This window comes from Ascaphus truei, chromosome 7 (assembly GCF_040206685.1).
Source record: "Ascaphus truei isolate aAscTru1 chromosome 7, aAscTru1.hap1, whole genome shotgun sequence".
In the NCBI taxonomy this organism is placed as follows: Eukaryota; Metazoa; Chordata; class Amphibia; order Anura; family Ascaphidae; genus Ascaphus; species Ascaphus truei.
In genome coordinates, this window is record NC_134489.1 from 28007739 (window position 1) to 28035122 (window position 27384).

At 46.1% G+C, this 27384-nt stretch overlaps 1 protein-coding gene across 2 annotated transcripts in view; it reads left to right on the plus strand.

The window, feature by feature from the left end:
• Nucleotides 1-19135, plus strand: part of LOC142498865 (extracellular calcium-sensing receptor-like) — a 25297-nt gene extending 6162 nt beyond the window's left edge. Inside the window, exons 4-5 of one of the 2 annotated variants that reach the window (XR_012802569.1) lie at nt 4611-4768; nt 18182-19135. Coding sequence is in view for 1 of the 2 variants with exons in the window: in XM_075607476.1 (XP_075463591.1) it covers nt 4477-4768; nt 18182-18985 (1096 nt within the window). In the remaining variant the exon portion in view is untranslated. Of the gene's footprint in view, nt 1-4476; nt 4769-18181 lie in introns of both variants that reach the window. The other variant, XM_075607476.1, reaches the window with a different exon arrangement.
• Nucleotides 19136-27384: the final 8249 nt, after the last annotated feature.

Genomic DNA, 27384 nt, shown 5'->3' on the forward strand with positions numbered 1-27384 from the left:
GAGAGAGAGAGAGAGAGAGATGAGAGAGAGAGAGAGAGAGGTGACACACAGAGAGAAAGGGTGACAGAGAGAGAGAGAGAGAGGGTGACAGAGAGAGAGAGAGAGGTGACAGAGAGAGAGAGAGAGAGAGAGAGAGAGAGAGGGTGACAGAGAGAGAGAGAGAGAGAGAGAGGGTGACAGAGAGAGAGAGGGTGACAGAGAGAGAGAGAGAGAGAGAGGGTGACAGAGAGAGAGAGAGAGGGTGACAGAGAGAGAGAGAGAGAGGGTGACACAGAGAGAGGGTGACAGAGAGAGGGTGACAGAGAGAGGGTGACAGAGAGAGAGGGTGACAGACAGACAGATAGACAGAGGGAAAGGATGACAGAGAGAGAAAGAGAGAGAGGGTGACAGACAGAGACGGTGAGAGAGTGGGTGACAGAGAGGGTGGTTGACTGGCACGTGGGTGGGTGACTGACTGACACTTGGGTGGGCCCCCTGACTCACCGGGCCAAGGATGCCAACCCCGGCAGATCCCCCTGTGGCGGCCCTGTCCCTCATTCTCTCCTTCCCCCCATTCTCCCCTCCCCCTATTCTCTCTCCCTTCCCTCCCCCCATTCTCCCCCTCCCCACCCCCATTCTCTCCCTTCCCTCCCCCCCCTCCCCACCCCATTCTCTCCCCCCCATCATTCTCCCTCTTCCCCTCCATTCTCTCCCCCCCCCCCATTCTCTCTCTGACCTGGACAGACGCACAAAGCCACTGACCTACAGACACTCACACAGACACTGACCACGCACAGCCACCCACACAGCCACTGCTGGCCTGCACAGACACACACACACAGCCACTGATACACACACTCACTAATACACACACACAGCCACTGATACACACACACACAGCCACTGATACACACACACAGCCATGGATACACACACACACCGCCATTGATACACACACACAACCACTGATACACACACACACAGCCACTGATACACACACAGCCACTGATACACACACACACAGCCACTGATACACACACACACAGCCACAGATACACACACACACACAGCCACAGATACACACACACACACACACACACACACACAGCCACTGATACACACACACAGCCACTGATACACACACACAGCCACTGATACACACACACAGCCACTGATATGCACACAGCCACTGATACACACACACACAGCCACTGATACACACACACAGCCACTGATACACACACACAGCCATGGATACACACACACACAGCCACTGATACACACACACACACACACACAAACACACAGCCACTGATACACACACACAGCCACTGATACACACACACACACACACACACACACACACACACACACACACACACACACACACACACACACACACACACACACACACACACACACACACACACACACACACACACACACAGCCACTGATACACACACACAACACACACACACAGCCACTGATACACACACACAGCCACTGATACACACACACACACACACACACACACACACACACACACAGCCACTGATACACACACACAACACACACACACACACACACACACACACACACACACAGCATCTCTTTCCTGCATAGTGGTGCCTGCTGTCCCACCCTCCCCCCTCGGTAAGGGTGATTTTTCGTCCACACACACACAGCCACTGATACACACACACAGCCACTGATACACACACACACAGACACTGAAACACACACACAGCCATTGATACACACACACACACACACACACACACACAACCACTGATATACACAGCCAGACAAACACACACAGCCACTGACACACACACACACACACACACACACACACACACACACACACACACACACACACACACACACACACACACACACACACACACACACAGCCACACAGAGATACACACAAACGCAGCCACACACAAATACACACACAGCACACACACACACACACACACACACACACACACACACACACACACACACACACACACACACACACACACACACACACAGTGGAGTACAGAGGCAGCGACAGATGTGAGTGACTGGACGGGGGAAAGCGGGGGAGGAGAGAGGAAAGGCCGGCAATCCGAGCAGGCGGCTCCCCGCCTCCTCCTGCACCCACAGCCCGCGAACCACCACTGCCCGCCCCCGCGCCAAGGAGGCAAAGGTGCAAAGAAAGGTACAGTCCCCCATTGGCAGGCGCACCCCCACTACCACCTCCTATCACCTCTGGCTGGGACCCGGGGCAGAAGGGGAACACACACTGCACAGCCACCAGAGGACAGAGGAGCGGGAAGACACCCACACCCACCGTTTGCTCTATACAAAGCGGAAGCCCCGCCCCCAGCATGCTCTGACCTGCAACCAATCCCCTGCGGCCCAGCCAGGATTCTAACCCCGCCCCCGGCATCCTCCTTCATCCAATCCCAGCAATTTCTACTCTAAAGCCCCGCCCACCGGCAGCATTCATTCATTCTACATAGAAAATACTCACCGGCTGCCGCATCCTCCACACTGCCGCCGCTTCGCCGCATCTAGATACCGGGACCAGGGTCAAAAACCGGGACATTTCCGGGACGGACTGCCAACCGGGACAGGACAGAAAAAAACGGAACTGTCCCGGCAAAACTGGGACATCTGATCACCCTATGCATACACTGACTGGTGCACGCACACACACTGACGTGTGTACACACACACACTGACTGACTCGCGCGCACACACACACGTTGACTCGCACACAGACTGACGCTCGCGCACACAATGACTAATGCGCACATACACTGACTGACGCATGGACACACACTGATGCGCGCGCACACACCCACTGACAACTCGCACACACAGTGTGACGCGCACACACACAGTGACACAAGGAATTCACAGTTACTATAAATATAGAAGTGCAAATAGGTAAACACGCGTTCTAAGTCAAACTTCTTTGCGTTTTGGCACTGAAATTGTGTTTTCATTTTTAATTAAAAACATCAGCATCACAAGTACAATTTCTGTGACAAAACAGTGACAAAAGACAAAGAAGTGTCACTTAAAAAAAAGTGTGTGCCGAGCACGCGCATTTTCTCATATATTTGTATTTACGATACCACAAGTAAATTGATATTTTTTCTGATATTCTTGTTCTCTTATAGTTTTATGTCTACTTTGAGGACAGGATACTACCATTTCTCCTAGTATTTAACTTTAGGGATGTAGGGGTCCCCTAGGTCTCCACGCACCACTGCATACTTATTCGATTGTTTTTCCATTTGGAGTTGCTGATTCCTACACATTTTTGTACTGTAGACTTGTCAGTAATTGAATGTGCATAATCTGTGTGCGTTTGATACAACTAAAATGGCAATGTTTTTATTGTGGCAAGTGGATAGCATACAGTGTACGTAAAGTGTTTTTCTTATATTGCACCTTTAAAAAATATATTTTTATCTTATTTTATTTTTGTTAGAAGTTTGAACCTTGACCAAAGTTAGTAGGAATGTTTTTGCATTACTCATATACAGCTGAACCCCCTTATAACGCTGTGCTTGGGGTCCAAAGAATCACATCGCGCCATAAGCAGATCGCGTTAGAAATGATGTACAATTGTATGCATTGTACAACAAAGTATTTAAGATACCAATAATCGTGTTGTAAAGTATTCATAAATACGAAAATTGGGAGCCGCGCTTGCATCGCGTTATAAGCGGATTTGCGTTGTAACGGATCGCGTTATAAAGGGGTTGAGCTGTACTTTGAGAACAATGAAACAAACTGTACCGTTGTCAATAGTTCTATTTGGTCTTATGTGGTTGTACTGCACCGTTATGAACCTAATAACCATTTTCTATTCACACTACAAAAAAGTTCAATACAACTCAAGGTGTTGGGCAAAATGTACAAAATTATCATTACCCACAATGTATGCCTTTCACTTGTCTTCATGTGATATTACCTTTTTTACTTTCCTAATAAGACACATTTTTCATGAAGTAATAGGACAATGATGATAATCGGAATAATCTAAGACTATGACTTTCAGACATCTGCTTGGAACCCCCATCATCGTGTGAATAGAATATCAGTTGATTATCCCCCAAATCTGGTGTGGTTCAGGGCCAATAGAAAAGGTTAACGAACCACTGATTCCGGCCAACCTGGGATGTAGTATAACAATGCCTTTGCCAGTGTTCATTTTGAATACACATATTGGGACATAAATGACTAAATAGTGTAAAGTTGTTCGGCACATCTTGGTCCATTTAAGTGAATCAGCCATGAGATGCCTTGTGGCTTAGTCCTGCGTAGTAACTAGAGCGCATTGTGTGTTCAATTTCTGAATTGCCTATTTACACCCTGTGTGATCTTGGACAGATCTCCGTTATCTCCCTCTGCCCTTCCAGGATTTATTTGAAAACAAGAGGTAGCTTGGAAAAATAACGACATATATATATATAAAATCTAATTTACAGACCTGATACTCAGTTTCTCCGTCACTTTCTGGCCTTTGACTTTGCCGTTGAAGAGATAAATAAAAATCAGAAGATTTTACCCAACATTACCCTGGGGTATGAGATATATGACTCCTGCGCCTCTACTTCTACAGCAGTGAACGTAGCTCTAAGAATTCTATCCGGGGGACCAAAATACCATCTGAATTATGACTGTCACAAGAAGAGCACTGTTATGGCGTTTATTGGACACCTGCTATCTCCACCAACTATATCAATCGCAAATCTTCTCAAAGTCTATGATTATCCACAGGTAAGAGTAAGAAAGAGACCAGTCCTGTGATAATCTCTCAGTGACTTCTATTCAATGTGCAGCAAGGATTTCTTCCTAGTGCCGGAGACGGCTTCAGCTCTACATTTTAATAGGTCTAAACTCTTCCCCAGTAAGGGGAAGATTTCATCAAAGCATATTGAATAGGGACCAGTTATTTTAAATGTGTGGTTAGTAACAAAAAGAAATAATAATAATGATAGTTTAATGAGTTACATCTTGCAGACGCACTCATACTGTAGAAGTATTTAAGATCATTTTGCAAATTTCATTTACTAGGCAGGCAGAGTGATTTGTACATGGTTTCCTGTGCTAATAATGTACAGTAATTAAATGTGTGCACAGCTCCTCCCTGTCATAGCACCAACAAGAAGAGGATAGACAAGTAGTTAACATGCAGTAATAGAAAAAATATGAGAAATTACAATGTTAATAAAAACTCTAAAATATACATCTACTATTTAAGTACACTTCAGTCAGGGTTAGTAGTGCAGGAACTATTTTTGGAGTGGGGTGCTGTACATTATTATAATGGATAAATATGTAAACCCAGGGATGGCCTGCCGCTCCCTTCTCACCCCAACTTGCAGCTCCCATGACCAGTGTGTTTATGGTGTAGGTTCTGTAGATTGTAATAAAAACGTAGAATTTTGTGGGGGGTTTTATGGCCGAGACACATTTACAAATTCAATAACCCTATAGAAAGTCTTATGTAGATGAGGCTTATTAATACAGGCTATATCTCTGTCTCTCAATAGCCTATTCAGCTACCGTTCCAGTTTGTAGTAATAGTTGGTGCTGGGGGCCCGGGGGGAGGGGGTGGAGTCACAGATATTAAGCCTGTTGCTCTGGATCTTCCGCCTCATGGTTCAGTAGTACGTACTTACTCAGTCTCGAGGTTGAGACCAGTTGTTTATCATTATCATCGTCCTCCCTGCCACTGGTGTCAAGTCTGTTAGTTATGTAAAAGGAGCTCCATGTTGCCATTTGCGGATACTGCTTGAGGCCTCGAGGTAAATGTACTCAGTCGTGTTTCCCTCAATCTACTCTATAAAATACATAGTGAGTAGCTAATGCTTGTTGAATTTTAGCAATTGTTGGCCATTTGGAAAATTCTTCATAAATCGCAAAAGTCCAATAGTTGCCAGTTTTGCAAACTTGTGCAAAAGTTTTGTACTGTATATCTATTTGTAACATCTCTACCCCCCAGGCCAATAAAAGAGGAGCCACACCAAACTGTCCCAATGTGTGTGTAGGTGATGCTCAGTGGGTTACCTTATATCTCAGGGTTCTCGAACTTCGTGCAGGGCTTGGGGTGTTGAGCAAGAAAAAGGGCACCAGGAACGTTATCTTAACTTTATCGAACAGGTATCTTAGAGCAACAGGACTGGTTAAAGTCATACGATCACTTCTTGTTATAGGATAGACACATACCCCCAAGTTTCCTCAACCATGAGGCTTGTAGGCAGAGTAGCTCTTTTTCAAGCCTTCCCCCTGTTGCCTAAAACAGAGCTGGAACCTTCCCCAACAATTCCTCAGCAACTCTTCAGGTCTCCTCAATGAGCCCCTTTCTGACTAATCCACTTCCTACTGTGGCAGGCTACTGGTTCAGGGTAGTGTCTACAGGGCCCCTAACAAGGAAAAAAGAAAATGGTTGCTTACCCCTAATTACAGGACTATACGCATATTTACATGTCAGATTCCCTCATCTGGCTCCTTCTGGGAACTGAGGCAAAAGATCCAGGTCATTTCTATTTCTAAGCTTTCTCCTATCCCTGTTGCTGGGCAGGAAAAGAGAAGGACTGAACTACTGAGTCATCCCCTAAAGCAAAGTTGCGCAAACTTGGGGGAGCAAGATTTTTCGGGAGGGGGGGGGGGGGGGCGGTTGCAGAGGCCCCACACTCTTCCCCCAAGGCATTTAAAGTAAATGCAGTGGGATCGCGTGAGGCCTCTGCAACTCTCAACTTACCGGGATTCAGACGGTTGTGTGATGTGTCGCCATGGCAATGCGGCGTCAAATGACACCGCGAGGTCATGTGACGTCACACGCGGCAAATAATGACGCGGGTCACGTGACATGACCCTGCAGCGTAATTTGACGCAGCTCCAAGGTAGGGGGAGGAGGGGGCACGAGCACTGGGACAGGCAAGACTGGGGGGCGCAGCAAAAGTTTGCACTCCTCTGCCCTAAAGTGTTGACCTATCCAGGACATACATTCTGGGAGAACAGGAACTGGCCAATCACCAGTCTAAGTGACTTGCAACATGAAATAAGTTACTTCATATTAGCTACCAGGACTCACTAGGATAAATTCTAGCATACTCCAATGGTGCTACATATTCAAGTGTCCATAGGCTGACAACCAGTGGTACAATGACAAGACAATGCTGTTCATTATATGTGTATGTGGCTTGAGTAGCAGGACTGTATTCACATTTTTGCCTTGAAGGAATGGAATGTAGAAGACGATTTGGAATATCCTAGAGAGGGCAGTTTGGAAAGTCCTATAGTGAATTTGGGAGACAGCCGTTTGGAATGTCATAGAGAGAATTTGGGAGACAGCAGTTTGGAATGCCCTAGAGAGAATTTGGGAGACAGCAGTTTGGAATGCCCTAGAGAGAATTTGGGAGACAGCAGTTTGGAATGTCCTAGAGAGAATTTGGGAGACGGTGTCACGGGAGACCAGGCAATTACACTTTTATAACCAGGATCATTTCATTGAGCAAAATTAGTTAATGAAATAAATTGTGATTTATTCCCTTAAAATAGGCAAACACACAATATTACACAAAATACAGATAAAAGCACACTTACTTGGAACAGAACTGTAAGTTCCTAGTTCAACATCCAGAAGTTTACCCTAAATAGTCTTGAAACTGCAAAGATTCCAGGCAGATTTTGCTGAAGCAGAGCCTTGCCTCTTTCTTGCTGGAAACACTTTAGAATCTTGAGAGAACCTTAAAAACTTTTACAGACACTTAGAGATTTCTCAGAGTACTTAGCGAACTGTCAGAGGACTTAGAACTGAAAATCTGAGCTGAGTAAGGGTTTTTAAAACCTCTCAGGTTTCATTCCCTGAACACCTATCTTTCTATCAGGAGCATGAGAGATTTCCCTAGCAACCAATCTGACACACCCCAGTATCAGAAACTGGGTTTCTTGAACATCTGACTGACCACATGGGCAGGTAAAACATGGCTTCTCTCCCCTGCTTCCCCCCCCCCCATTGTCCCCCCACTGTGAGGGGCTCTGACCAGGCTGGGAGACCAGATGGACTTGTATATTGCATCCGTGTGATCTGAGAAGGTGGACTGGAAGCACACCCTCCTGTCTAAACAGCTTTCACACCTGGGACATCCTCTGGGCCTTTCATGTATGGACCTCAGTAGACAGGGTGGCACCAGCTTTGTAGCCACCTGATCTCTGGGTTCAGTGACTTGAAAATATCTCCCCTCATATACAGTGCATCAACCTTTTATTAAATGTACATGTAGCCCTGCTTCCTATCGCTAGTAAGCTGCTACCCTGTGCTATGGTACCTGTAGGCTCGCAGGGCCTGAGTCTCTGCCACGGAGAGCCTGGGGTGCGCGCAATGTCTATAACGGGTGCAGCGCCTCCACCTGCGACAGCTCCCGCCAGCTCTTCACAAAGCTCTTCACAAAGGGTCTCCGCACGTCGGAACCGTCCTCCCTCTCTGGCGATAGTCCGGGGCGATCCCACTCAAACTCCGGCAACCAACAAGCGGGGTCTGAGCCCAGACCTCCCACTCGATAATATAGTCCTGCTCAACGTCTCAGGATACTACGGGCACAGGAACCTCGTTATGGCGATCCCTAGCTCAGCTTCTCTCTACCGTGACTCAGGGCCTAACTGGGCCTGGGGTACTCGGCCTTCACCGGGGCGGCTTGACCTCCCCTACACAGACACTCCGTCTCCTCTCCAACCAGCTCTCCTCCACGTGCGCACAACCACCTCCCTATATCTCCTTCACCTCCTCAGCCCATTGGCTCAATTCTCTCACCTGACCCTCCCCGCGGGGCTGCTGGGACAAGGGTCTGCTCCCTCACACCAATTAGCACTCTCCTCCTTCGCGGGCTTTAGCAACTCACTCTGTGCCGGCGCAACCTCCCGCTCTTTCAGGGGTCACGGCTACATCCTCCCCCCTTTGGATTCCAACGTCCCCGCTTGGACAACGATAACAGTACAACCATTTTTATATAATGAAAAACACTAATACATCGGTCTCTATATCAACTTATACATCTCACTGAACATGATAATAACGGATTGAACCCGGTTGCGAGCCCACTGCTGAGCCTCATAATGGGGTGCCCCAAACTGATCATAGGGCTTCCTCATTGGAGGTTGCCCATTTCTCTGACTCCTTCTCAACTCCGGTGCGGTCACTCCCTGTGGAGAGTGAGGGTCGTAATCTGCTGCGTTGGGTTCTACCCTTGAGGGGCTTGTGTTCTCGAAACGGTCGGGGCTTGGGACGAAGCATGGGCTCTGAGGGTCTAACATTGAGGTTTCCGGCTCCCCCGCCCGGGGTGCTTGCTTCCTGAGCTCTTTACCTGATGCTCCCTCGGGAGATGCTCCTGGTGAAGGGCCCCTTTGAGAGGTTCCCTCTTGTGGATCGTCCAGACTTTCGCCGCTCTCTACTTCGGCCTCTGGGGACATTTCTCCATCAACTGGAGATGCCGGCCACTCCAACTCTCCCTCCTCCTGCGGAATAGGCAGTAGATGATTACGATGCCACATCTTTACCCGACCCTCCGAGTCTTTGATACGGTAGACTGGTCACTTTGTGATCACTTTGTGATCACTTGTGATCACTTTGTGATCAGATCGCCTTTTGTTCCCGGCATTCAGTTTTTCAGTGGATTTCTCGGCTTGCCCATAGGCCTTCTGTAGGTTCTCTTGTAATATTTGTACATAGCGAAAATGGGTAGTATTGTGTACCCCATCGGTGGAGACTCTCAACTGTATGTCCACTGGTAATCGGGCTTCACGGCCGAACATGAGGAAGTATGGCGAGAACCCGGTAGATTCGTGTCGGGTGCAGTTGTAGGCATGGACGAGAGTCTCCACATGACGACTCCACTTAGTTTTTTCCACACCGTTTAGAGTACCCAGCATGTCCAGCAGAGTGCGATTGAAACGTTCGGGTAAAGCGTCCCCTTCTGGGTGGTAAGGGGTAGTACGGGACTTTTTGATGTGTAGGAGGTTCAGCAATTCTTTTATTAGCTTACTTTCGAAGTCCCGCCCTTGGTCGGAGTGAAGGCGTTGGGGAAGCCCATAATGCATAAAATACTTCTCCCAGAGTACCTTAGCCACCGTAATGGCTTTTTGATCTTTGGTCGGAAAGGCCTGGGCGTAGCGGGAGTAATGATCAGTGATGACCAGCATGTTCCCTATGCCATGGGTGTCGGGCTCGATGCACAAGAAGTCCATACAGACTAAATCCATAGGTCCCGTACTTTTTAGGTGGCCCATGGGGGCAGCTCTAGTAGGCAGAGTCTTGCGTTGGATACACTGCACACACCTACGACAGTGATGCTCCATGGATTCTCTCATTTTTGGCCAAAAAAATCTATCTCTTACTAGTTCAAAAGTCTTATCTACCCCCAGATGTTCGTGTTCATCATGGAGAGCTTTCAACACTAAGTACTGCAGTCTTTTTGGTAACACTAGTTGTCGGCGACCCGGGTGGTCATGATATTCCACCACTCGGTACAGTATAACAGCCTATCTTGAATTTCAAATTTGTCCGCCTCCCGCATCAGTATACCTCTGACATCCCCCGGAGTCTGGCGAAGTAGGCCCGTCGATTTTGTCGAATGGCATTACGGATAGTCCCGGCGACCGGATCTTGTTCTTGATACCGTACCATATCCTCCCAGGCGATGATCTGATCGGGGGTAACACGCATTCCACTCGGGTCACGATAGGCTTCGGGTATAGCGGTAGAGGCGCACCCTAGGGAGTCGGCTACCCGTAATTCCGAAAAGGCTACTTGCTCATCTATGATGGCGGCCGTGCAACAGAGCTCTCTTATCCCTGGCCCAGGAATCTCTTCCCACTGATCTCCGTCGGGAGTAGGGGTCAACCCCGGTCGCCTCGACAAGGCGTCCGCTCCAATGTTCAAGGGCCCAGGTTTGTATTTCAAGGTGAAGTTGTAATTGAAGAGCGCGGCCAACTAGCGATGTCCAGCCACATCAAGTTTGGCGGAGGTCATGATGTAGGTGAGAGGATTATTGTCGGTGCGTACCTCGAATGACACCCCGTACAGATAGTCCCGAAGTTTGTCCACAATGGCCCACTTAAGGGCCAAGAACTCTAGCTTGTGTACCGGATAATTCTGTTCACTGGCCGTGAGACTACGGGTGATATACGCTACAGGTCGCAATCCCTCAGGATATTTTTGATGCAACACGGCCCCTAGGCCACTCAGACTGGCGTCCACGTGTAGGATGTAGGGTTGGTCGGGGTTGGCATAGGCCAAGACCGGGGCCGCCGTCAGGCTCTGCTTCAAGTCTTGGAAGGCTTGTTCGCATTCGGGGGTCCATTTATCCCCGAAGGGATGTCGGGCAGGGTTGGTCTTCTGGCCCGCCTCCGCCGGGTATATTCTGAGCAGGCTGTTGAGGGCTTTGGCCCTACATGAGTACCCCTCCACAAATCTGCGATAGTAGCCGCAAAATCCCAGGAACGAGCGCAACTCTCCCACATTCTCCGGGCGGGGCCAGTTGACGACAGCTTCTATTTTGGCGGGATCAGTGGCAATTCCCTCGCCGGACACTATGTGTCCTACGTACGTCACGGAGGTACGGCAGAACCGGCATTTGTCCAGCGAGAGCTTGAGGCCTTCCTGGGACAGTCTATCCAGTACCTTCAAGAGATGGACCTCGTGCTCTTCCAGGGTTTTCCCGAAGACTATGATGTCATCTAGGTACACCAGGCATTCTCGGGGGTTGAGGTCCCCCAGTGTCTTCTCCACTAACCGCTGGAAGGTGGCTGGTGCCCCGCATATGCCTTGGGGCATGCGGGTGAACTGATAAAACCCCAGGGGGCAGACGAAAGCTGTCTTTTCTTGATCCGCGGGGCTCATAGGGACTTGATAATACCCGGACCGTAGGTCCAGTACGCTGAACCACTAGCTCCCGTGTAAGGTATCGAGGATCTCCTCTATGCGGGGAAGGTTATACTGGTCCGGCACTGTCCGATTGTTCAGCGTCCGATAATCCACACACAGTCTCACAGTCCCATGTTTCTTTCTTACGACTACTATAGGAGAGGCATAGGGACTTCGGCATTCTTTGACAATCCCGGCGGCTTCCATTTCATTGATAGCCGCCCTCACATCCTCCACATCCCTGGGAGCGAGTCGGCGGGAACGCTCTCGGAAGGGCTTTTCATCCGTTATCTGAATGGTGTCCTGGGCGTTGCGACTACACCCCACATCCATTTCCCCGGTAGAGAATACGGATCGTCTCTGTTCCAGTTGCACCCGTAATCGTTCCTTCCAGGCTCCTGGCAACTCGGACGAGCCAAAATCGAAGTCTAGGGCCGTCCCTGTTTCTTCCACTCGGGTCGTGTTTACTTGCACAGCTTCTTCCACTGAACTGACAGGATAGATCCTTCCTATCCGTTGCCCCACATCGATGGCCAGGGGGAAGGCCGACAGATTCTGTACCATCACGGCAATCCGGCGAGGAATGGCGGCATGCCAATGGCGAAATTCGGGTATGAGCCGATACCCTCGTCGTACATCCTCCTCTGGGGTGCTCTCTAGCGAGAATTGCTGGTCTTCGGCTTGGCGCTCCGCATAGGCACACCAAGCGGGAACTCTTTGCATTTCTCCGGGGAAGAGTCGAGTCAAACCTCTCTGTCCGCAGAACAAAAGCCCGTAGTCATCCGAAAAAGAGGGGGGCGGGGCTGGGTCTGCTTGAACCAATTGCAGCTGCAGGTTTGACATGGGGAGCTCTTTAGTCTCGTGTAGATAGGCCCGGATGACTGCTTGCACAATATCAGCATTGGTACCGAGTATGATGGGGTTCTTGGGGGTGTCTCTGGGTTCCGGACACACCAAAGCGTCCACCTTCATGGGGTGAGATTTTCCCGTGTTGAGCTGTTGTATTTCCAAATCCACTGTCACTAAACCATCGATGGGGTAGTCGTCATTGCTTAGCCCGCGTACCTTGATGTGTTCAGCCGGTTGCAGCGGCCGCTTTTGAAGATGACGATCATAGAACCCTCTGTATATGATGGTGACTTGGGATCCGGTGTCTAGTAGCGCAGAGGAGTAGATTCCATCCACTAGTACCCGAATCAACGCTATAGGCCCCACACGGCTACCATCTTCTGCCGGCTCTTCTCCTCCTGAGGGGGTCCCGGCCTTGTCGGTATCGGTCGCATACACCCCGCAGACCATAGCCTGGGGCGGGAACTTCTTGGGGGAGGGATCGCCCAGGCGACAATCATAGGATAGATGCCCCCTCTTCCCACATTTGTAGCATGAAATATCTCTGGGGGTAGCCCGGCGATCAGGCGGTAATGCGGTTTCTCAGGGCCAGGCTTGTCCGGTGGTTCCTCCCTCTTTTCAGTACTTCCTTTGGGTTTAGTGCTGCTGCTAGTTTTCGGGTTCTGAGGGGGGTGCAGCATTAGATGCGTCTCGTGCTCTTTCACCTGTTGCAGGAGTTGGATGAACGAAGGGGGGGGGGGGTCCCGTGTGAGGCGATCACGAATCATGCTGGCAATTGGGTGAGTAGGACTGGACCCGTGGAGGTATTGCTTACGCAGATATTCATCCATCTGCGAGGGCAGCACATGTTTATGATGCAGCAACGGTCCGAGAGATATTTGCACGCGGTGTATATAGGCAGACAGCTCTTCCCCCTCCTTTTGATTTATGGCATAGTACTTGGCCCACAATGCACCATCATCCTCTTTCGCGCTATAGGCTTCTGCCAGGAACTCGATCATCAATTGAGAGGTTAGATCGGGGCATTGCTCGCGGTGGATACTGATCAAGGTGGCCGCTGGGGGCCGCAGGCACTCCATGAGTCTCTGCCGTTTCACCACATCAGTGCACGACCACTCTTCCATTACTCCCCGCGTGTGCTCCTTCCAAGTTTCTACCCCATCTTCCCCGGTAGGCACAGGGAGGGTCCCCGAGAAGGCTTTTAGCTTCCGGTAGTTCTGGGCGTGGGTGGCTAACGTAAGCGCTTCGACTAGCGGCGGTAAACTGGGGGGGGCCGGATAAATGGTCTATCTTGTCATTTAGCTTCTGCAGCATAGTACTACTCACTCCGGCCTCAGCGGAGGCGCTTGACCCTGGATAACTAGATGCGGACCGGCAACTACCGACGTCGCTCTCGGCATAGTGAACAAAAGGGAGGGTGGGGTCGTCCTCCTCCAGCGGACGTACGAGGGGGTCTCGGAGGGGGTAGACAAAAGGACTACCGCCAGGCGGTGCATCGGGGAGGGCCAGGAATTGAGGAACAGCTGGTTCGAGCGCTACCAGGTTGCGCCGGCAGTCTACAAGCAAAGTGTTCCATTTAGACAAGTACATCTACCAGGCGAGCTTTGGCAATACCCGGGAGTTGTCGCAAGGCCGTCTGTAAAGTCTCTAAGGGTAAGGCCATGGGCACTCGGGCCAGTGCTACGGCGTGAAGGGTAGGCGTGCGCACTTGGCGGGCCCAGTCGCGTATCTCGTGACGGGTAGGTAGGGCCATGGTGACAACAATTTAGAGTTCGAGGGGCACCCCAGGTCTAAGCTCTCAGCAGCGCCTCCAAATGTAGCCCTGCTTCCTATCGCTAGTAAGCTGCTACCCTGTGCTGTGGTACCTGTAAGCTCGCAGGGCCTGAGTCTCTGCCACGGAGAGCCTGGGGTGCGCGTAATATCTATAACGGGTGCAGCGCCTCCACCTGCGACAGCTCCCGCCAGCGTGGGAGTGGGTCTTCGCAGGACATATATGCAATAATTACACTCACACAGCCAATTACCATAACCAACCTCCTTTACTTGCAGGCAAAACTCATATTTAGGTACACACAATAACATCCCAGTCAGGGACACGTTATAACACGCCACGGCGGGCGCCACACTACCTTGCGCCATGGAGGACGTCCACAATATCATGCGCCTCAGCGGACGCCAACACTCCCCGAACCCTCCACCGGGTGATCCCACCCCGTGTCCATTCTTTAACGGATTAGTCCTTCCGCTCAACTGTAATCAACTATATGTGTGTATGGGTGACTGCGCAGCCACTGTGTCCCGAATGAATGAATGGTACCGTTGGTGCACTTGCTGAAATACCTGCCGGGTACTCCGGTACCCGGAACTGCTACGCTCTTCACAAAGGGTCTCCGCACATCGGAACCGTCCTCCCTCTCTGGCGATAGTCCGGGGCGATCCCACACGAACTGCGGCAACCAACAAGCGGGGTCTGAGCCCAGACCTCCCACTCGATAATATAGTCCTGCTCAACGTCTCAGGATACTACGGGCACAGGAACCTCGCTATGGCGATCCCTAGCTCAGCTTGTCTCTACCGTGACTCAGGGCCTAACTGGGCCTGGGGTACTCGGCCTACGCCGGGGCGGCTTGACCTCCCCTACACAGACACTCCGCCTCCTCTCCAACCAGCTCTCCTCCACGTGCGCACAACCACCTCCCTATATCTCCTTCACCTCCTCAGCCCATTGGCTCAAATCTCTCACCTGACCCTCCCCGCGGGGCTGCTGGGACAAGGGTCTGCTCCCTCCCACCAATTAGCACTCTCCTCCTTCGCGGGCTTTAGCAACTCACTCTGTGCCGGCGCAACCTCCCGCTCTTTCAGGGTGAATCAGGGGTCACGGCTACATACACTTTAATAAAATATGCTTTTACACTTTACTTGGCTAAAATAACTAAGCCTTTTCTGGTGCGAGGGATAGAATGACCACCTTTTCTTTATACTCACTAGCCTTGTCCCTAACACTCTGTAAAAACCTGACCTGTTATTTTACCAAAACCTCTCAGCTTTGTAACTTAGCTGGCGTATCCCCTGAACCCCTGTACTTGATAGAGGGGTGAACTGGGCATATAACTGGCATCTCACCTTTATACTAGGGACCCCTGGTATGTTGCAGGGATACTTTAACCCATTATGCCCCATTTACCTTTCTGGACTGTGCAGCAGCAGGAATCCTAGTGGTGAGTCATAAGAACGTTTTCAGGGTAGGAGTTTGTCCGGAGCATTGTGCGCCAATGTAACCGAGAATCAGTTTGTAATGTCCTAGAGAGAATTTCGGAGACAGCCGTTTGTAATGTCCTAGTGAGAATTTGGGAGACGGCAGTTTGAAATATCCTAGAGAGAATTTGGGAGAGGGCAGTTTGGAATATCCTAGAGAGAATTTGGGAGAGGGCAGTTTGGAATGTCCTAGAGAGAATTTGGGAGAGGGCAGTTTGGAATATCCTAGAGAGAATTTGGGGGACGGCAGTTTGGAATGTCCTAGAGAGAATTTGGGAGAGGGCAGTTTGGAATGTCCTAGAGAGAATTTGGGAGACGGCAGTTTGGAATGTCCTAGAGAGAATTTGGGAGACGGCAGTTTGGAATGTCCTGGAGAGAATTTGGGAGACGGCAGTTTGGAATGTCCTGGAGAGAATTTGGGAGAGGGCAGTTTGGAATGTCCTAGAGAGAATTTGGGAGACGGCAGTTTGGAATGTCCTGGAGAGAATTTGGGAGAGGGCAGTTTGGAATGTCCTAGAGAGACTTTGGGAGAGGGCAGTTTGGAATGTCTTTGAGAGACTTTGGGAGAGGGCAGTTTGGAATGTCCTAGAGTGAAACGGAGACATGCAAGCTTTGTAATGCTAATAAAATGTGAATGTCTTAACAGTAAAGACATAGGTGTTGGTGAATCTATTTTGAACCCCACGGTCAGCAACTTTTGCTTTAACCATAGGGAATTAACGTTAATCTCTTCAATATGCAGTGAAGCTGTCCTCCATATACAGGAAAATATATTAGTCCTATTTGTGAGGCTGAATTCTTCTTATGGGAGAAATGTAAATAATGGCTTTTTATTTCCTCGTATCAAAAAGTAGACTGAGACAATTTTATAAACACATTTCACCATTAATGTGGCTTCACAACTAGTGATTTTTAGGCATTAAAAATGGCCTCCAACAGAAAAGCCAATTAAATGTCTTATGAGGTCATGGTTACTGGTTGGCTCATAGAGAGATGACCAATGGCCAACACAGAAGAGACACACAAACCCTCTTCTATGGGTTATATTAAATGGGAGGATATAACCTATTTTTGTTCCTTTTTTAAATTGTTTATTATTTCTTTGAAACTTAAAATAAAAATGCATATTAAAGCATTTTGCATTCCCCTTTTTTTCTTATTGTAATGTGTAAAGCATCACGTGACAATGTATAATTCTACATTCTTACCTAAACTGGCAATCGTTTGTGCTCCTTTTATAAATCTGTAAAAATCCTGATTGTGTGCCTTTCATAATGGCCGCCTTTCCGTTTCACTCAATCCTTCTGTCAGTGTAACTCAGCAGCTACAATGTATCCTAATATTACTAAGGTAACATTACCTATTGTTATAGTTTACAGCTGAAACTGCTGGAAACATTGATAAGAAATGATCACATACAGGAAAGTGTAGCAAAGATCTTACACTGCTTGGGAGGGGCACTAAAACCTGCTATAGAAATCAACAGATGCTTTAAAACACATTAAAGATGGCATTAAGAGTTGAGTTGAATAAAAAATTAAATAATAATAATAATAATAAAAAAAAAAAAGAACAGTCACTATTATCTAATACTACAGAATTGATTTATTAAAAAAAAAAAAAAACCCCATAGGATTTCACATGTTTTTGCTAGATTAAAGTTATAAAGACTAAAAAAAAAGACAACTGGGTGTCTACCAGCTGATATTTGGATAATATAATTTATGCAACTACAAAATGTAATGAGTAACATTACTATAAACTGCAACAAGGGAAGCCCCCTCCCTCCTTACCGTGGTTCCCGGCATCTGGTCGTCATGACGTCATGTTGCCATAGCAACAAACTGTCACATGACACAGCGGTGTCCTTTGATGCCACGTTGTCATGGCGACGCGTCTCCAGATGCCGGCTGAACCACGGTAAGTATGGTTTACAGAGGCCTTCTTCGCTTCCCCGGCACTTAATTTAAGTGCCTTCGGGATGCGCGCGGGGCCTCTGTAACCCCCCGCGCCCCCTGCAGTTAATCTCGCGCCCCCTGCAGTTAATCACACACCCTCCCCAGTTTGCGCACCACTGTGCTAACACTTAAAACCATCAAGTAAAACAGGACCTTAGTAATTATGTCATCTACATATATAATGTTTCTTTCTGTACTGATCAGGTCAGCTATGGAGCCATGGATACCGTGTTCGATGACCGGATTCAATTTCCATCCCTTTTCCGGACTGTCGCCAGTACACATGTCCTAAATACAGCCATTGTTCAATTGTTGAAACACTTTGGCTGGACGTGGGTTGGGATCATAACTTCAGATGAGAAGCTAAGTACTAGCGAGGAGCTGAGACAAGAAATTGTTAGAAGTGGCAGCTGTATTGAGTTTGTATTGGTATCGCCACAGAAGATTACTGAACATAACCTTGAAAAGTTAAACAGATACTCGGCAGGTGTGATAATACTAGTCTTCACTTTGGAGCACTTATTATATTTCATATCAATGCTAGGAAAAAGTAACATCATGTCCAGGAAGGTTTTCATTTTATCTTCAGACTTCCTTCCCCAAAAACAATCTAATGTTAAGTTTGACACACTCTGGGCAATGAATGGAAGTTTATTTTTCACACAACAAAATGGGCACATTCCTGGCTTGAAGGAATTTCTCTACAAAGCCAGTCCTGCTATCTACCCAAATAATCGGTTGTTAAACGAATTATGGTTAGTGCTTTTCAACTGTTACCATGCAGGTTACACAGAGTCTAAACGTATCTGTAAGAAGAATTTTTCTATGGAATCACTTTCTCCTTTTGATTATGATGTAAATAACTTCAGATTGACATACAGTCTTTATACTGCAGTGTATTCTCTGGCACATGCCTTACATAACATGTATTCAGCCGTCAGGAAAAAGCAGAAGCTTGAAAGATTAAACCTTAACACCTTTTATCCATGGAAGGTAAGTAACTATTAACTTTAAAACAATGAACAATAATATCTCACTGGCTATATACATGTACTTATGAAGAATGTCAACAGAAGCAGCAGGTACTCCAATTGGCACATCATGTATTCTAGATATGACTAAAATCATCTCAAGCATGAAGAAGGTGTGAAACGTATTGAGTAGGGACCTTTGCACGTGACTGTGGTTTCTCATATTAACCTTTTACTGTTAAGGGTGCTTGACCCCAGTGTTATCAATGGACTTTTTTTTTTTTTTAAATGGTTGAAATATATTTTGTAAACAATTATTTCTCTTTCAGTTTTGAGGTGTATTCTAGCAATCCAGGTAATATTTTATTGAGAATGGGTTGAGCTTTAAATTAGGGTTGAGTTGATCCCATGTGCATGTTTGGCTGTTGCGTGCAATCATTGCTAGTCCACACTAAATGCCTGCACACTGAGATTCCTTAGGCTACGGCCCCAGTGCCTCCGCTGCACGTACGCCCGTGAGGCTGGCGGCGCGTGCAGAGCCGATTCCCCGGTCTGCAGTGAGCTGCAGGGGGAAAAACAGGGGGGGGCGTGGCGGGAGAGTGCCCTCATTGGCTGAATCGCCGGGGGCGTGGCCTAGCGCGCCGTCGCGAGTTCTGCTCTCAATTCTATTGAGAGCAGGAGAAACTCTTGGCACAGCTCGGCGGACCGCCCTCACAGCAGGCCCGGCCCCATTGAGTGAAGGGCTCTTGTCTAGAAATGCCTTATCTAGATTGATACCACGTGAGTCTCCATTTCACCAAGTGTTTAGAACACCACAGTTATAAACTTTATTTGCACTATGTTCTATTTATATTTTATTGCATATTGAACCTTCTTGTGTTTCCAAATAAATTTAGTTATGAATGATTGTAGGTTTTGAATTTCCTTATTACGTATCAAAATCAGTGTCTAAAATAAATACAATAGACGTTTGAGACCATTAATTTTGATTGACTGTAGTTTCCCTATCCATGATATCCTGAATTCGGACCACACACGTATATCATCCATGTTTTGAGTAGTTTAAGGTAGTTGACCTGATTGTGTGTAATAAACTTTGGTGAGATATATATATATATATACCTAGGTATTTTATGGCATGGGGTTGCCACTTAAAATCTAAATTTAAGGTTAATAATTTAGCCACTTCTTGTTCAAGGTTGATATTCCGGGCCTCTGATGTATTTATTAGGAAGGTCAGTGGTTTTGCAAGGTTGAGGATGACATCATCCGTGAATAAGGCAATTTTATATTGTTGGTCCTCTACCTGTATCCTTTGGATGTCCATAGTATTCTTTATATGGGCCACCAGCGGCTCCATACAAAGTGCGAATATGAGGGGAGAGTGGGCAGCCTTGTCTGGTGCCACTCCTGATTGAAAATAGGTCAGATGGAGACCCTTGACAGACTACCCTAGCTGTTGGGTTTACATATAAAGCCATAACTGCTTTAAAAAAAAATACGTGGAAGCCAAAGGCCTCCAATGTGTTTCGCATGTAGAACCAGTCAATACAGTCATATGCTTTTTCAGCATCTAGCCCTAATAGCATGGAGGGGATCTTATTTTTGGTTGCTATTGCAATGAGGTTGAAAATACGTCTGATATCTGTCACCTGCCTACCTGGCACAAATTCCACCTGATCTGTATGGACTAAAGACGGTAGAACTAAATTGAGTCTATTTGCTAACAGTTTAGAGAATATTTAGCTATACTGTATGTGTTTATTAGCGAAATCTGCCTGTAAGCTGGCGCAGTAGGCTGGATCTTTCCCCTCCTTGTATATGAGGATGTGTGAGGATCGGGCGCAGGCTCCGCTCCAGAGTTTGATCCAGACCTTGCTGCTGCTGGTTCCTCATAAGTGCCTGCTGTGTAGACCCTGGCCAACAACGAATCAGATCACAAAAACTGTATGGTGCTCAAACATGAGCCACTGGCTGCAAAGCCCATAGGCATAAGCGCTTTGTATAGTGTCCCCTGGAGGTTCCAGATAATCCAGACCAAAAACTCCAACCCTGAAATGAAACCACTTCCACTAGGTACCGAATAGCTGGAAAAGATCCCACTGGAATGATGTGGGACCTTCACTGGCTAGTGACCAGACATAGACATCGGTTGGGCAAGTATAGATAATTCAGGTAAGTAGGTTGGAACAACTCACATTTGTGTGGTCTTCAGTGGAATTTCCTCCGTGGGTGCGTGCTGCCGTTACTCCACAATGATCAAACATCCAAGAAAAGGAGAGATGGAGCACAGCTGAAGATAAATAAACTGCTTGGGAGAGTGGGACCCAGGTAAAAAAGTATTGTTTAATGGATCAGTGCAAAGTTACAAAAAACGGAGCCCTCAGACCCCCACCAACATGTTTCGAGCTAGTAGCTCTTTCTCAAGGTGCATAGTGATGCCTAGTGCTTACTTACCTAATATACTCTAATTTCCCGCCATTTGCCACCATCCATCCGTCGCAGGGAACACGTCACGAGTGACGCGCCATGCGTTGCCTGGACTGGTGACGTCGGCGCGTCATTTGAGTATAAACAAAACTTTATTTGTCAACAAAACTTTATCGATCATTTCGTCTATTGTTAAAATGCTCAATTGAATCCTACACAACTTTATTACTCTATGACGACCGAATGGTCTAAAAAAACTTTATTCAACACTAATTTAAAAGGGGATTCGCGAGCAACAGTAAGTATTACTGATAATGAAGAAGTTATAATCATGAAAACAGTAATTGTAACAAACTAATAATTGATAACAAACGATTAAAAAATATATATAAAACAAGCATCTTGTGTGAAAGTTATTGGAACAACACTCAATAGATATGAATCTACTTTATTTCTTTTTCATATAAATGTGTAATAATAGAGTGTCATTAACCATAATTCACCTTATGTGAATGTAAAGATGCACAAGAAACTGAGGATGATGTGCATGTATATGCACAAATTGTTCCCTTTTTAAATATATTTTCATTTTTATTTGCAGTCTATTAAAGTCTACCAAATTCTTCACTATGTCTATACATGTATGTCTAATACATTGTCAAATAGTGTCCATAAAGATATCCTTAATGAAATTAGACATAATAAAGAATTCTGACTGGGATAAAAGAGTAATACATCCATAAAGACAGAAAATAATAAGGGTTAAATCTTTCATGCCAGATTCGGGAATGAGACTCATACATCAGGAAAAGCAATTGTACATGACAAGGACCAATATTATCAAGAGCACATATGCATATTTACCCATTCGTTATGCATATTTACCCATTCGTTAATTGAAACATACAGTATATTAAGCTTATATGTTTAATTCTTAATGAAGGGAATTACACAAGGAAGGGATTACGATAGAAATGGGCCCAGATCCCACTCTGTATTCAGACCATACGGTATTCTTGTATTTAAGGTGAATATCCATAAAAGTTCTCTTTTGTCTAGTGTCTCTAATCTGTTGCCTCCCCTTAAAGGTTTAGGTATGTGTTCTATTCCTCTGTATTTGAGTTGTTTTAGATCTCCCTGTTTACATGTTGAAAAATGATGGGATACAGGATGGGTTAAATCCCCCAATCTAATTAATCTTATGTGCTCCCTCAACCTTGTTTTCAATGCACGTGATGTGCGTCCAACATATTGTTTGCCACATCCACAGTCCAAAAGATAGACTATGAATGTGGCATTACAGTTAATGAATGAGGTGATAGGGAATTTTTGTCCCGTGTTGAAAGATGTAAAATAGGATGAGGGTTCCATGTGGCCACACGAGATACAATTTAAGCATTTAAAGCATCCCTTTGGGAGATTTTCCCTTTGTGTGTTGCACGTGGAGGTGAACAGGCTTCTAGACACATAGTTCGCTATGGTCTTGGCCTTTTTGAAAACAAAGCGTGGGCCCTCAGAGTGCACTTTTTTGAGTAAAGGGTCAGCTGACAAGACATTCCAGTGTTTTTTCACTATATTTTTTATTGCTTTAACTTGTGTGTTATGCTGAGTCACAAAAACAGGACCACCCTTATCCCATGAGTTTGTATCTTTGTTAGTTTTTCTTACTCTTTGTTTGTCCAAAAGATCAACCCTATTCATTGCCGCCACTTCCTCGAATGACCTCTGGAGAGCATATTTGGAATATCCTCTTTTTTCAAATCTATTTAGGAGTTCATGAGATCGTATTAGGAAATCTTCATGATTAGTACATATTCGTCGCAATCGTATTAATTGTCCTTTTGGGATAGAATTAAGAAGAGACCTAGGATGGCAGCTGTCAGCTCTCAAGTAAGTGTTACGTGAATTTTCCTTAATGTGTACATCAGAACAGATCATCATATCCATATTTATAAATAACAGTAAATCCAGATATTGAATATGATGAAAATCATATGTGTACGTGAATTTTAAGTTGAAATTATTTGTGTTAAGATGATCTATAAATAATAAAAGTGAATCAACCCCTCCGTCCCAAATAAAAATTAAATCATCTATAAACCGCCTATAAAAAGTGATAAAGTGTCGATAGGGATTGTCAGCTCCAAACACGTGGACCGACTCCCACCAACCTAAGAACAGGTTGGCGTAGGAGGGAGCAAAGCTGGTACCCATCGCGGTTCCACGTGTTTGGAAGTAAAAAGACCCATCAAACAAAAAATAATTGTGAGTCAACAGAAAATAAATGCAATCCAAAATGAAAGTGTTTTGAGTTAGTGACAGTGTAGAGTGATCTAAATAATGTCTGACAGCTGCCATCCCATGGTCATGTTCTATGATGGTGTATAGGGAGGTCACATCCAGTGTGACCCAGATGTAACCTCCCTTCCATATAACTTTGGTAACTTGTTCCAGAAGGTCATTACTGTCTCTGATGTAAGACGGCAAAGAATGTACAAATTTCTGCAAATAATGATCTTTGTATCTAGAGACACCATCTCCCAAAGATCCAATACTAGAAACTATTGGCCTCCCAGGAGGGGAGACCAAAGTTTTATGGACCTTTGGGAGATGGTGGAAGACGGGAATGATGGGTTGTGCCTTGTACAAGAATTCACTCTTTGTGATCAATAACTCCTAAGTAAAATCCCTCATCTAGGAGGGTTTTTAGTTGTTTTAAGAACACTTGAGTTGGATCCCCACGTAGAACAGAGTAAGAAGATAGATCCATTAGTTGACGAATAGCCTCGTCCCTATATTGTGTTCTACTCTGCACCACTACTGCTCCCCCTTGTCTGCCATTTTGATAATCAAATTTTTGTTCAATTTTAGTTTGTGTAAAGCATTTTTCTCTGACTCGCTGAGATTGTTGACTCTGCTATGCAGGGGGGACAGATCGAAAGTGTACCCCCTGGAGAGCAGGGCCAAGTCCCTCTCAACGAGTTTTTCGAAGGTCATTAAATAGTGTCCTTTCATATGGGCTGGGAAAAATACAGATTTTTTTCTCAAACCTGACTGTTCTCTACCAAACACATTGGTTAAATCAACAATATCAGATCTCTCATTATCTTCTAAGATAGAATTCATATCATGAATACAGCATTGTTCCCTGAAGGTTGGGGCACAGGGTTCACTATGCACCTTGAGAAAGAGCTACTAGCTCGAAACATGTTGGTGGGGGTCTGAGGGCTCCGTTTTTTGTAACTTTGCACTGATCCATTAAACAATACTTTTTTTACCTGGGTCCCACTCTCCCAAGCAGTTTATTTATCTTCAGCTGTGCTCCATCTCTCCTTTTCTTGGATGTTCAACAACGAATCAGGGCTCTGATTATAGTAGCAGCTTCTGCTGTGCCAGAACTTCAGCGATTGACTGTTCCTGCTTTATAGGCTCAGTAATTGCCTCTGCAAATCGGCTGAGCATAATAGTATTTTACTTGTGACGTTGTGCTGGTCGCAAGCACTCTGTTTTTCCTGTTCTGCCTTGCCTTGCTGTGCCTTTTTCTTCTTTAATTTGCTGTACCTTGTCTTGCAGTTTCTTACCTGAACCCTGGCTCCTGTCTATGACCAACTGACTCTCTCCAACCCTCGACTTCGGCTAGTGCTCCCAACTATCCATACTCTCTCCTACCTCCAACCACGGCGAGTCTATTTACGTTCCTCACTTCTCCAACCCTGACCCGGATACCAACGACTATGAATCTGCATTCCAGACGCGACTTCGCGGCTCCAGGTCGGTGTTTCTATATGCCCACCTCGGCCTTGTGATTCAATCCAGTTTGTGGCGAGCACTCGTTACAATATAGTCGCTTGAAGCATGTTTGTGGGGAAGTATAAATCTAGGAATATCGAGTTAAATAGATTTAATAGATGAGGTGCTAAGATTGTTGTAAATTTTTTATAATATATTCGAGAAGCCACCTGGACCTGGGGCTTTTGATGATTGAACATTTTTAATCACCTCTACCAGTTCCGCCATTGTACATTTTTTGCCTAGCCTAGCTTTGCATGCCTTCATTAATTTAGGTAATCCTGCTGAGGATAGATACTCATTCAAGGATTGCTCATATTTGGCAGTATGGTTCACTTTGTTCCTATCAAAGTTTGGTATAAAATTTCTTGGCTATTTTTTGGGGGTTGGACGTGGAAACTCCTGTTTTTATTTTTATGGCATAAACATTGCTGTGAGGTTGTCTATTTCTTAATTTTGCACCCAACATTGAGTCCGGCTTGTTGGCCTTTTCAAAGTATTTTCTCTTTGTCCATTTTAGGGTTTTTTGAGCTTCGGTAGTTAAGTAGAGGTTAAGTTCTGCTCTAGCTTCCTGTAACTTTTCAGGGTCTCCTCTCTACCATCGTTTTTATGTTCTATAGTCATAGTGTGTGCTTTTGTCTGGGCCTTATTTATTTTTTCTAATCTGGCTTTTTCCTTTCTGCAGCTATACTAATGAGTCTGCCTCTAATCGTGGCCTTATGGGCCACCCAAAGAGTTGTCAAGGAGATTACGCTTCCTACGTTGGTTTGGAAGTATTGGTCAATTTCATTTCCAATCTCCTGCATTATCTCAGGAATGTTTATTATCGACTCATTGAATCTCCAATTGGCTCCCTGAATTTTCGGTTGTGTCATGCTTATTCCTGGGTCTATGGTCTTCTGTTTTCCTTTGGGGATGACCATTCTGCCCTGGGCCTATCTGGTGCCTCTGAATTCAGTGCTGATGTCATCGCAGTAACTCCCAGGCGACGTAGAAATTCTTGACCGTCTTGTGGGTCTTTGATGGTAAAGGATGATGCGTTTTTAATGATTACGTCTAAACGGAAGGTGCAGCAGTTCTGGATGCCTTTGTCATTTAGGACTGATGTTACCAGGGCTAAATTGTGCCTTCTAATGAGGGTTGGAGGGGCCAGGTCCTGAAAGATTTGTAGTGGGAAGGTTTAAAAGTTCAGATCATAGTGTCCTCTCCCCGCATTCATGCAGGCTTGTTTAATTAAAAAAAATGAAACCTCAATATGACGTCTGGGTTTTTCACCCGGTGGAGGTTTTGGATCTCAGTGCTCTGTGGCAGCGATCCAGCGTCAGTTCAGCCTTTGTTCTCTATGATAGGAGTCAGTCCGCCATCTTGTCACAAACTCCTCTGGTTCCAAGACTGTCTTGGGGATCCCTCTTATTCTTAAATTGTTCCTCCGACCCGGTTTTCAGCATCCTCTTGCCTCTTTTAGTTCATTTATCTGTGTTTGCATGTTTGAGAAGTGTTGATCTTTCTAGTTTAATGCTTTTATGGTATCATCTAATTTTCTTTCCAAGATGTCCATTCTCCCTCCCAGAGATGCAACATCTATTTTTATCTCCTGGAGAGCTTTTTGTAGTTTGGAGTGCAGAAGTTCCTTTATAGTTCCAAATAAGCCAAAGATATCTCTTTTTGCAGAGTTTACACCTCGGTCTGTTGGGTCTCCCGCCGATTCAGAGCTTTAACCTTCCCTCGTGTCTGGATCCGTTTATCTGCGATGTGCAGGAGCTTTCATATCTCCTGAAGTATTCTCCAAGATCAGTTGTTGTAGTTTTGGGGGCCATCTCCACTAGTTTATATGTTGATCTTCTTTTTTCAGCCACAATTTTTGAGTTTATAGTTAATTTATTTTACTTTAAGACCTTAATGCAGAGGAGCCTGTGTGCTAGGCTTCCGCTTAGGAATCATGCGCCCCTATAATATTTATTTTAATGGATCTAATTTGTTTTATAAATAATTTTTGGATGTGTTCCAGTTCCTACTTTTGAAAATCTGGTCACCCTAGTGATAATACAACAAATGCCTTCCTTACACACACAGTGTAGAATACTTAGTGCAATGATTATGGGGGCGGGCACTCCTTGAGGTGATCAGAAATATAGGCCTGGTGGGTGTGCACTGTTTAGTTGATGGGGGCCTGATGAAAAGGCTCTCTTGCACAGGCAGTGTAGGACCCATTGGATC